The sequence below is a fragment of the Polistes dominula genome, unplaced genomic scaffold (assembly GCF_049000335.1).
Source record: "Polistes dominula isolate Pdom_NZ unplaced genomic scaffold, Pdom_raw_medaka contig_24, whole genome shotgun sequence".
NCBI lineage: Eukaryota > Metazoa > Arthropoda > Insecta > Hymenoptera > Vespidae > Polistes > Polistes dominula.
Window position 1 is genome coordinate 7082624 of NW_028301150.1, and position 13034 is coordinate 7095657.

The 13034-nt window shown below is 32.1% G+C and overlaps 2 protein-coding genes across 4 annotated transcripts in view; one reads left to right on the forward strand and one right to left on the reverse strand.

The window, feature by feature from the left end:
- The window catches only part of LOC107066628 (ADAM metallopeptidase with thrombospondin type 1 motif A), a 101007-nt gene extending 96794 nt beyond the window's left edge, over nt 1–4213 (forward strand). For both annotated transcript variants that reach the window (XM_015321437.2, XM_089177817.1), the window contains one exon: nt 722–4213. The gene's annotated coding sequence lies outside the window, so the exon portion shown is untranslated. The remainder of the gene's footprint in view (nt 1–721) is intronic.
- Nucleotides 3683–7248, reverse strand: LOC149030848 (uncharacterized). 2 transcript variants are annotated; one of them, XM_089177818.1, is made up of 2 exons: nt 6132–7248; nt 3683–6066 (listed from the first exon to the last, which is right to left on the reverse strand). In XM_089177818.1, the coding sequence occupies exons 1-2, from the start codon at nt 6190–6192 to the stop codon at nt 5687–5689; spliced, it is 441 nt and encodes a 146-aa protein (XP_089033944.1). In that variant the 5' UTR covers nt 6193–7248; the 3' UTR covers nt 3683–5686. Both variants share the same exon structure in this region; 1 of them encodes a protein (XP_089033944.1).
- Between the last annotated feature and the right edge of the window lie 5786 nt (nt 7249–13034).

The following is a 13034-nucleotide window of genomic DNA, read 5'->3' on the forward strand; positions in this document are numbered from 1 at the left end:
ATACATGGGATGAAAATTTGTATTTGTTACTAACTCGCAAAATGATATTTACCAAAAGAACTTATTTACCAAGAGAAGAATCACTTTTCCGATTTTCTCACTCGTTACATCTATCTATATCGCTCGACGCTTCAAACCAGACTAAGCTCCATCACAAGAATTTTATGTTTCAAAATAACTTTATAAAATGTTAAAAAAGGTACAAATTCATTGCATTGCAAATAAAAAAAATTATTTATTAGAACTTTTTGTTGTTTTCTGCTGGTTGGTGCCAAAGCACTGGCTAAAGCGACAAGGTAGAAACACGACACAGAATAGTTTCTTAGTGTCCTAATCCCAATCTGTTTATAATAGTTATCTGATAACTCACGTAAAATTTTTCTTTCAGACTTATTTATCAAGCGATGATAAGTGGCGCCGAGAAGTGCTCGGAGCGTCGTGAGCACGCTTCTCGTGCTCTCTTCCACCTTTTTCTTTTATATATCCTTAGTAATTTTACTATATTTTGATTTTAAGTCTTGTGCCATTTCAAAAGAAAACATCAGGGAACATGCATGTCTCAAAAAGTTGCGCTGAAATAATTTAATTCTCCATAATCACTAATAAACTTTAATGTCCCCTGAGAGGGGACAGCGGAGTGCAAAGGGTTAAATTCAGTATATATATATGTTTGTTATTAATATAAATAATTAACATATGAATTTTACATATGTTTTTACAGTTTCCAGAAAAAAACTGGAGGAATTTGAAAAAGTCTTCCACATACAGAGAAATGTCTCTAAAAGGAAAATTAATTAGGGCATGTCATTGGACACCACCAAGAGTTGCCTAAAATAATTGCCTAAAATTACTTCTTATCGCCATATTTAATTTTTTTTCTTTGCAAATACGCTTTAAGGAAAATTCAGCGAGAAAAAAAATTGGTGAAAGAAGAACAATAACGATGAGACTTTTTTTTATACATCGCGAAAAAAAAATACATATATATATAACAAAAAAAAGAAGAAGAAGGATAGAACGAATCATTTTTTTAGAGTTATATCTATTGTTTTGCCAAAGAACGTGAGAGAACAAAAATGAATAACGACGTTACATACTGTATAAGTATACATTGTCGTTAATATAGGAATCATTAGAATTATATATAAGGTCGCATTTATACCTTTTGAAGCCCTTAGGTGCTGCTACAATCGAAATGAAACCTCATTTTAATAAAATACAACCCACAGGTATACGTATATATTTCCAATATGAAAAATTAACAAAAAATTAAATAAACTCGAATATAAAAGAATAAAGTAAAAATATTATTAAATAAAATAGTAGACATAATTTTTTTTCTACTTTTGTTCCAACAAACATACTGCATATACCTGCGGATATTCTTGCATGTTTTAAAAATTGATAAAAGTAAATTGGTTAAAATTTAAATTTAAAAAGAAAAATAATAATAATAATAACTGAAAGAAATTTCTTTTTGTCGGTTTGAATTTTACATTAATCAATATATTATATATCGTTTATTTTTTAGAAATAAATATAAAAAAATACGAGCTCCAAAAAATAAGTAAAATTCCTCGATTGGCACCTAATACATCAGTTAAGTTTTAAATGCGGTCCTTATCAATCATGTTCATCAGTATACATAGATCGAGGGATTTAATCAAAATCATCACTGCCTCACTTATTCTGAATCGTTCCTTACGAAACAAAATAAATATTGTTCGTATGCTCTCTCTCTCTCTTTGTCTCATGCGCAAAGAAAAGATACAAGGCAGGCCAAAAGTTTTTAAATAATTATGAAAACTAGTTACTTTACTCTAAGGCAATTTAAACTAATTACTTTGTTTTTTCCCCGTTAGATTTTTTTAAACACAAATCTAACGAAAAGTATAAAATATGTATAGAAAAAAGCGGTAATTGATTTAAAAAAAGAAAAAGAAATCATTTAATAATTTAAGGTGCCAACGCACTACATAAACTGACTTAATTATTTTGACACACTGCCATACTTATATATCTTCCACGACGTATGTACAAATGAACGCACACAAACATACGTAAATTATAATATAAACGAATTAACTTATGCAAGAAAAAGTTTCTAAAACAAAAAAAAACATATTTGAAATAAATTACATAATAGTAGAGAACGACGTGTTCAATATATTGTCGTTAGTCATATAATTGTTTAAAAATGTACATTTTTTAACGCCATAGTATTTTTTCTTTTAATTTTTATTATTGACATATAATAAATACGTTAATATGTTAAGTTTCGCAGCATTAACAAATTAACAATTCTCGAAACACAACCGAACAGTATGTAATAATATTAATATTATTAATAATAATAAAAAAAAAAAAATAATAATAATAATAATAAATAATAATTAATATTAAAAAAAAATAACAGTAATAATAATAATAATAATAATAATAATAATAATAATAATAATAGTAATAATAGTAATGGTAATAGTATTTCGAAAACTACGAAGGCTAAAAAGTTTATAATAATAATTAGATGAATTCGTGTTTTGATAAAAAAAAAAAAGAAACAAAACAAAACTTAGCCTGGCGTAGTTCTTTATTATTATTGTTTTTTTTTTCTCATTTTCTATTTTTTTCTCTCTTTTAGGGTAAGTTCATATTGAATGGTCAGCGTTGCGTTGAGCGCGCGTTGGTCGCGGTACACACAGCGCGCTTAGCACGGCGTTCGACGTGCGATAGTAAAGCGAATATACATGTATCAGTTCGGAAATGAACATCGAAGTATTTGCTTGTTGTCTCAAACAAAAGCAAAATCACACGTCACACTACAAATGTACAAGTTTATAGCGCTTCATGTATCTCGAAGCGCGCAGCTGACGCCTGTTCAATGCGCGTTCGAACGAAAAAATGTGAACTTATTCTTATTTCTTCTCTTTTTCTTTTTTGACTTATTCGATCTTATTGTTAGTTAATCAAAAAAACAAAAAATGCAAATGAGAAAAAGAATATAACAGTAGAATTTAACAAAAAAAAGTCTAACACTTTTTAGCACCGGGTACCAAAACAATCGTGGAGTACAAATCGTTAAGCGTAAATAAGATTTTTACGATTGTTTCGATAGACTGCCATAGTTAACTGCGATAGATGATTAATTAAATATAGATGTATAGATCAGACTTTAGTTCGTCGCACGATAAAGTAAAATTTCCAACTTTGAAAAAGTTGATAATGACCTTTTTTTTTTTTTTTAGTCTTTAAGTCCAAAGAAGGTGTCGTAGGTGCGACTTACGTCGTTACGGAAGACAGGTCAGATTGTGCAGTGGTTGTTCTCGAAATTTGATGAGTAAAAAAGAAAAAGAAGAAAAAAAAGGTCATCAAGTTTTCGAATTTCCAAATTGAACATGATAATTATCGTAAAATCGAAAATTATCGTACAGGCTGAATTTTGGATCGTACAAGGCTTCAAATTATGTGACGCGTACGATAATTATCGTACGAATGGGATCACTGATATAAATATATACGCGTATATACAAACAACATATACAAACGTGTAATATGCGAATAAAAATATGTATATGTTTATTTCTACTGTAATAATATACATATATATATATTTCATCATATTGACCAAGGCTAAAAACATTATCAAACAAAATATATCATTTTTGTATGTTATATTAACGAATTTTATCTTTTATAATATATTTTATGATTTTTTTTTGTTTCTTTTTTTCTGTTAATCAGATAACACCATGCCAACTATTACTGCCAGTATCGAGAGTATTCATTTAAGTTTTAAGTTTATATACTTTAAGTATTCTTAATGCTATATATACATATATTGGTCTCATGTACTCGAATATGTAAGAACTTTCATCTCTCTTTTATCTAATTGTTATTATTATATTTATCATTTAACTATATACCTTTTTCTCTTTTTCTGTATAAACCACTTTTATTTAATCCAGTATATAGATATATATGTACAAGTACATATGTATACAATACGTAACATGTGTATATTTTCCTATCCTTTTTTCTTTTTACATATTTACGTAAATCCTCTTATATCGTGATTGTCTGATATCGATTTTAAAACAAAAATTAAAGAGAAATTAATGCATTTATATTAGGGTAGTCTTTATTTTTTGGATATTTTGAAATCTTTATGCTCCCAGAGGCTCGTATAGTTCAAAATAAATAAAAATAATTAATATTTTCCAAGTGTCAATTATCTATTTCAAATTTAACCTTTGTTACACAACGATGTAACTTTTCCAATTTAATAATATGAGATTTTTAGCATCGAATGATTAATTTGTTATTCCAGTTTAAGTAATTGTTTTAAAATATATTACTATTAAATAACGTGAGATTGCATTGACCGGTGGTTATTTATTTATGTCAGTGGTTCCCAAACTTTTTTGTCCTATCGCCACCTTTCTTAAAAAAATATTGCTTATCGACTCCTAAAAATTAATTTCTTAATTTCTTAATTTTGTGATTTTTTTTTTAGTAACTGAGAAATGAGAAAAAATTTTATTACACTTATGACTATTTTTTAATTGCACACGCGTAATTTGCTATTGCACTCATATACCCGCCAATTTTTATCTAGTCATTGGCCCCCAGGACCGCTTCATTGCCCACCAAGGGGCGATATCGCTCACTTTGGGAACCACTGATTTATGCAATCATCTGTCATGAGTTTCCATAATTATAGTATCAATTTTTTTTTACCTTTTCTTCTTCTCTAAAATTGGAATTAAAAAAAAAAAAATATATATATATATGCGTAAATAACAATTACAGTTATTGTATCATAAATACTAATCGCAAACGAATTATACTTATGCATGCTTGAAAAAACTAGTCACTATTTGCCATTTAGCAATAATTTGAACATTGTGAATTAGGAAAAGTGTACTTTTTATCAGCTATTACACCCAGAGACCATACCGGTGATCTTTATTATATATGGTAATAATATTATAATAAATAAATCCTACATTTATCTTACTCTTGAAACTGTGCATTCGTCTCATTCTCTTGAAACTTAGATTTTTGAAGGTTTCACTTCTAACACGTGTGATCTACACACATGATTTTTTTTAATTTTATTACTTTTTTTATTATGATAAGTTTTAGTTTTAAACTACGAGGAATTCATTTATAATAAGTAATTTATTTTATATTTTTTATTATATCTCTGGACGTTAATAAACTTAAATTTATAAACTCTTTTTAACTTTTATAAATTACTAGGGTGCCCCGGCCACGCGTTGCTGTGGTTTTTTTGAGGTGAAAACTTTTTTAAAATCAGATCAATTTAAAAATCGTTAAATGAAAGAACGTAAAACTGATAAAACAAATATAATTTATTAATTAATAAAATTCAATATATAATTTTTTATTGTATATATTAATTAATTAATAAAAGTCTATATATAAAAAGTAAGTGTCACATTATATTTGTCTACTAATAATTCTGAAACTGCTTATCTTATCTTAATGAAATTTGTTTTATTACATGCGTTTTTTTCCAACTTGGCACCTAGCATAATTTCAAAACACCAAACATCCATTTCTTTAATTCATTGTACTTAATAACATCAATTAATCTATTTTATATTTACATATCGCAATAATATCATAATCACTAATCATAATAACACAAAAAGGAACATAATCAATCTGTAAGTTTTATGTAGTGTACGATGTTTTTCCGTTCGTATTTTTGCACGAAAGTCATAGCTTCCTTTATATATTCTTGCATGTAACGTGGACTGCCTATGTACGATGATGGTAGAATGACTGAATTACCAATTTCTGCGGTGTCGGCGTTGTTTACAATAGCCCTACGCAAGTGATTGTATTCTTCCGCTCGCAGTTTCTGTTGATTAAATCGTAAGTATCGTAGTCGTTCGCTCTCTATCTTCGCGTACATGTCTACTATGAATTGTTGCCAAAGTTCACGAAATCGTTGAATGATTTTGTCCTGACCGCGTCTAATCATCAACCGATACGCATAGCAATCCTTCGAGCTAACGTTCTTGTTTGTTTCAGCTCCTGTAATAATATATTCATAAATATCAAGTTAAATTAAATAATGATGCTTATAATGAATAAAGTACTTGTTACGGGATGTCGTTGTTTAATATTTATGCAATATCCGTCTTGTCCCTTATAGAACATCAGCTTATATTGAAGAGAGTCGTATGAACGGTGTGTATCAGCGATGAACTGAAGATTAATATTTCTTCTTCAAATCACGATTTCTCGCAAAGCTGTATGGTCGCCAACCATGATTCCAGCAACGTCGTCAAAAATAGGTGCATTGAATCTACCAATGTGCTCTCCAGCTGGTCTTTTATCAGGATTGATGATAATAGCGTGATTGTCAGTCTCTAATTTGTGCATGTCTGATTTGAATATTTTCAACAACTTATTGTGCTCATTCAAAAGAGCGTCTAGCTCGCCAACGATGCGTTTGGCCTAAGGTGAATTGAGATTATTGTAGCCGCAACGTGCATCAACGCGATTATCGACTGCGCTTTTGGAGTCCTCACCGCCCGTAAAGTATATTTGCAAAAATTTATGTGGTTTGTTTGGCATTGGTAGCAATGAGCCTATTTTGTGATAAACTTGGCCTTTGATTTTAAATGTTGAATTAAATAGTTAATAATTCTGACCATAATTTTGAACTATTTCAGTAGCTCCAAACGATGTCATTTGAAAACATGAATTGAATGTTCGAATTGACTTTAGGAAAAGGTTAGAATCTGGATGCGTACCGATAGGTAAACCGTTCAATGGTTCTGGTGGTGTTTCAATAGCCGGTAGTTGCACTTTTCCTGACGCGCAACACATTCCGGATGGAATGGAATTTTTAAACTTCAACGCATTACAATGCGGACATTCTCTGTCCATAGCACCAATACTTACTTTTAAATGAGAGTAATATTCAATATCGGGCTTATAATGGAATGCTAGACGAAGGAATGAATAGGATATAAATTCTCGATGTATTTGTTGGCGTTGTAGGTCATTTGATCTGATTTTGTTAATTGTGAACCGGCGTGCTTGTCTTTGTTCTAATCGTCTTTGCTGACATCGCTCACCACGTGCTTCTTGCGACTGTGTTTCCCGCAATTGCGCCGTTCTCACGCGCTGAACTAAATTGTCTCGCTGAATTTGTTCGTATGTTCTACGGGCTCTTCTATTTCGCATGGTTTTAGCATAAGTCGTTAGACAGCCCAAATTGGACCTTTTGCGTTTTGGTAGCATACTAATAATATATTTGTTTTTTTATTACTATATCTGAGCAGATATATCAACTATTAAGACTTTTGGGTGATTGGATAAAAATGCTTAAATTAATAAAGAAAATTATACATGTAAAAATTGAAAATTGAACATTGAATCAAATATATAAACTATAAAGACTTTTGGGGGATTAATTATGATTGGATAAATATACTTAAATTAATAAAGAAAATTGAACATGTAAAAATAGAAAATTGAGCACTTAATCTTAATTATGAACATTGAAAATGTTTTATAAATATTGTCGCCTCGATAATGAAGATAATAAATATACAGATAGATCTGAATATAATATTTGTCTTCACATAACATTTGTCTTCTTTTTCTCTTTTTTCTTAATATCCTTTTAAAGGAAAAATAATTATGGTGGGTCACCCTTATCATTCAGGGGTATAAGAGATATAAGAAAAACTATTCTCATACCTACCGAATATACACAAAAAATTTCATATAAATCGGTCAAGTCGTTTCGGAGAATATGAATAACAAACACTGTGACGGGGGAATTTTATAGATATAAAGATAAAGATATAATAAATGTAACATTTAACAAAAGTAAAAATTTTTCAATCTTGTTTTTTTTTTTATCATCGTGTTTACATATTACATGAACTATTTTATTAAAATAAATTTTTTTTAAGGAATGTAATAAATTTTACTTTATATCAAAGATAATAGATTATCATATATATATTTATGTAAGTTGTTTGTAATGATTATTATAATATATTGATATGTTGATCGTTTATTTTTTTTTAAGTGGGTAACAGTCAATTTTTTTTTTAAGAATGAAATATCACACACACACCTATATATATATAGGTGTATATAAATATAGATAGATAGATAGATAGATAATATATTTACTGCGTCCCCAAAGGGTTACACTCCTTTAACAATTATCTCCTTAACCTATCTTAACACTACCCTCTCCCTCATTTCCCCTTCCTCCCTTCCCCCTTCACCCGCTCCAAACCTTCACTTCTTCCTCCCTTATTCCCCTCCTTGTCTCTCCTTCTTCTCTCTCATACTCCCAATCCTCTTCATCCACTCCTCCCCCATTCCACTCTCATCCAAAATTTCCTTGATCCTCTCTTCCACTCCTCTCCCGTCCTCCTCCCCAACAGCTCTACTGCAGCCCTCCAACACATGCTCCCATGTCTCTCTCTCCCAATCACACACCCTACATTTTTTTTCTTCTCCTCCTCTTCCCAGTATCTCCCTTCCCTCATCTCATTCCCCAATCTAAATCTCGCCACTCTTCTTTTTCTCTCTTCACTCCACTTTCCTACCCAATATCCTGGCAAACCCTCCGCTACCACCGTCTTGTACCACACGTTGTATTTGGACTCCAGTATCTTCTCCCATCTCTCAACTTCCTGTCGCCTTCTTTCCTCCTTCTCAATCTCTTCCCACTTTTCCACCACCTCCACCCCGCCCTGCGCTATCCTCTCTTTAAACTTTATCCTCTCTACTTTCCACTTTGACTTCTGTACTTCCTCCTCCCTTTCTCTCTCCTGCGCCTCCTTCCAACACTCTCTCGCCAGCTCACTTCCCTCTCCTCTCCTTAATTTCTCCTCGTACTTCCACGCTCTCTTCGCCGCCTTTATTTCCAATTTGTCTCTTTTCCCTTCTTCTCTTACCATATACCCTGGTGTCCTCCAGTCTACTCCCATAGTTCACCTCAAAAATCTTTCCTGCACCCCCTCGATCTCCTTCCTCTCCTCCCACCCCCATATCTCCGCTCCATAACTCAACACCGTCCACACTAGCGTGTCAAAAAGCCACAACCTCCTCACCCAATCCTTACCGAACATCCTCTTTCCCAATCCCCAAATCTGCCTCATTGCAACCCCTGCCTTCTTCACCCTCTCCTTCACGTGTGCTTCTTGACCTCCATTCTTCCTGAACACATAGCCCAGATATCTGAATTCCTTCACCTCCTCTATTCTCTTCCCCTTCCAATTCCAGTCAATCTTTCTATTTCTTCCCCCACCTCTCCTAAATCTCACAATCTTTGTTTTCTCAACCCTGACCTCCAATTTCTTCTTATCACTTTATCCCTCCATTCTCCTCAGCATGCTCTCCATCTCTTCCTCCCTTTGCCAGTGAGCAAATCCTCCTCCCTCTCACCTTAACCCCACCCCATCTTCCTTTCAACAGCTCCTCCTCTAAGTCTGCAATCAGAAGGTTAAAGAGCATCGGGCTCATTGGGCATCCCTGCCTGACCCCTCTTGCCGTCCAGAATCTATCACCCTCCTCCCTCCCTGCCTTCACCCTACTCGCCGTTTCATTCAGCACTTCCTTCACCCTTTCTCTGAGTCCTTCTCTTATCCCTCTCTTCTCCATCCCACGCAGCAGCACCTCCCGATCCACCGAGTCAAAAGCCGCCTTAAAGTCTAGGAACGCCGCCACCAGCTTCCCCCTCTCTCTCCTCCCTTGTCTTCCCACCAGATAATTCAAAACAAATATATTATCTATCGTTCCAAGGCCTCTCCTAAATCCTGTCTGGTTCTGCGGCACCAGCTCCTTCCTCTCCACCTCTTCCTCCATCCTGTGTATATAAATATATATATATATATATATATATATATATATATATATATATATATTTAATTATAAAAAAACGGTGATGGTAAATGGAAAAACAGATTTATTACAAATTATTAATTGTTATGTTGAAATAAAGGTGTAACAACTGCATAATCATTGCAGGATGGTAATAACAAATATACACATTTACATTTTACAAATGAAGGCTCAATAGAAATAGATTGACTCGTCTTAATATCTATCATATAAATATTTAACCTTTTTGAATCGCATGGATCTCTATAGAACGAATTTAATTTTGTATAATGTTTTCCTACTATACGAACAACATTATCAATCATTTTGAAATTTTCAATTAAAATGACGGTATCATTTTTTAATAAACAACAGAAGCCATTTTTGTTGTTGTTCAAAGTAAATCCATCAAACTGCAGAGATCTGATTTTTGAAGAATTTCTTTCAAAGTGTACGATCGGGTAAGTTTTTGAATTTTTTTTTTTTTAGAACAGGTAAACTGTTTTCCTCATGAATTCGGTTACAAATTTGGTCAAGAGGTTTTGGTGCGTCACTAAGTTTATATTTAATTTTTCATAAATAGTTTTCAAATTTGAACGCACTGAAGTTATCTAAGTGTCCATGATTCTTAACTTCTTCAGGAAGATGAATTAAATTATGCACATTATATGATAAGTTTTTTTTCCCATATAATTTTTCACATTTATCTACGAACCATCGTAATAATTCAGTCGCATAATTGTTAAGACTGAAACATCGAATGGGATCACATAAAATGCGGATTGCTACACTCAAAGCAATAAAGTGGTTATACTGTCGACTAGGCATACAATTTTTTAATATGACAGGACCAGTATATAGAAAAAATTGTCGACACTTCGTAGCTTTCCACTTATCAATCATATCGAAAAATCTTGGTTCTCGCGAAAATTCGGATGGAATAAAGCCTTTCAAATCCGTAAATGATTTTTTGATTAATTTTAATTGGTCTTGAGATAAGTTAACATTGCATGGACTTCGAAACCAAAATTGTACTAAACGTTTTAGTACACCTAAACAAACTAAATGCATGTAATCTAAAGGGAATTGTGTTACCATGCCAATATTTAGGTTAGGCAGAATAGATTTTCTTCGATGATGTTCTTGACTCATATTTTTAAATGATTCGTTTGTTCGTAAAGGGCTATCAAACTCAGGAAAGTAAACACAATCGTCACACTCTCCCTCCTACAACATTTGGAGCAGCTGAAGTATCCACTATGATACTTTGTGAGTGTTAAGAAAGCTCTTGCAGGAGCATCGCATATAAAAGAACTAATGACAATATTAATTTTTTTTTCATTAATATAATACCATTTTTAAAAATCTCTTTTATATCTTCGACGAACGGAGAGATATAAAAATTAGCATCTTCAGGCTTAGAAAATCCGTGATAAAGACCGACTATAAACGGCTCCGTATAGAAATTAGCTTTAATAGCCACTAGTATTGGCCAAAATTGACTTTTCGATGATTTGGAAAATGATTTCCCGTCACAATTTATTTGAATAGAAATAGTATTAGGAATTTCAAGAAAATATTTTTCAATCGAGCGCTTTAATCCAGAAGTGATCCCAAAATAGATATATGCACCCCCATTGACATGAATAATTTCTCCAGTAGCATGTCGAGGTGTTTTCATTAAGCTTCGTACATCCTTTTTCAGTTCTTCATTGTGCTCATGTTTCCTTAAAATTTTAATTAAACTATTTGCAGCCCGCTGTGAAATATTATTTTGAGTAAACCAAATACGCAAGTCTGCTTTTAAATCATTTGAAGTATTAACGTCATCAATTTTATCAATTTCATTTTCGGATTCACGTAAATAAATTTCTTCAGTCCCGTCAACATAATTAAAATCATCTAATGAAAAAATTTGATACAGATCTCTTTCATTTGATTGATTACCACAGAAATCTTCTTGGAAATTAACGTTTTTTTCTTGGAGAGTCGGGTCATAATAATAATAATAATAATTATTATTATTATTATTATTACTATTATTATTATTATTATTATTGTTATTTGCTGCTTTGAATAGTTCCCTCCCCTTTTGATTTTCTGTTATATAATCATCATGAGAGTTAATCACTTTTTTTAACATTTCTCTCGCTAGTTGGTATTTCCTTCGTCTTGAAAGATATCGAACTTCTTTTCCCATATCGGTACCTAAAAATTACGGAGGATAAGCAATCTAAAATAAATTTAAAAAATTGGAATTTCATTAAAATAAAATTGTGGGACGAGCGCCTCCATGCCAAACTTATCGGGCATTCGTGACAGAGATTGGTTGGTGGGCCCTGGATAGCTGAATTGGTTAGAGAGCAGTCACCCAGAAAGCGAAAGATCTGTGGTTTGAATCCCGGTCCAATCAGTCCAGCGGTCCAATTTTTTTCACGAATCCCACAAAATTAGTATAGTTTCAATATTTAATAAATAAATGAAGTTTCTGCGGTTTTATAAATGACTTCGTTACCAAATATTGAATATTAATAAATATCTATATGTAGTTGTAAATGATGAGTACATGATACCTACGACTTAATCACAGGAAAAATTTAAATTAATTACGTACTTGATATTAGGTTATTACGTTACACTTTTTTAACCGTTTTAGTGCCAGGGGTTTTTGAAAATCTTTGTCGGAGTGTGCTATGAAGCGTGATAGCTCGCATTCGTCATTTATCTGCGAGTTATGCCGATCGATGCGATCGCGTTGCTAAGACACATACAGTTGCATGCAAAATTATCCGGCCAAACATAATTTTATCATTTAGTATGGTTTAAAAAATGCAGAATGAAAACTCAAATTTATCATTGTAAATAGTTATATATAATTTTCTAATTACATGGTTTTATAACAAAATAGAAATACTTTACGATGATATATTTGTATTTGCATTTTGCAACCTGTATATGTTACATAATCAAAAAATTATATTTGGCCCGATAATTTTGCATGCAACTGTATATGTCTGTATAAAGCGTGTTACGAATTGACGATCGCGAACAAAAGAGCGAAACGTCTTACCACATCACTCGAAAAGCGTGATCACCTCGCGTGGCAACAAATGTTTGTATATACAGTCAACCCTCCTATAACG

Coding starts and splice junctions, on each gene's coding strand:
- LOC149030848 (XM_089177818.1), bottom strand. CDS start 6,192: ATGTTCTATAAGGGACAAGACGGATATTGCATAAATATTAAACAACGA. Junction 6,067..6,131: donor ACAACGACATCCCGTAACAA/GTACTTTATTCA, acceptor ATATTATTACAG/GAGCTGAAACAAACAAGAAC.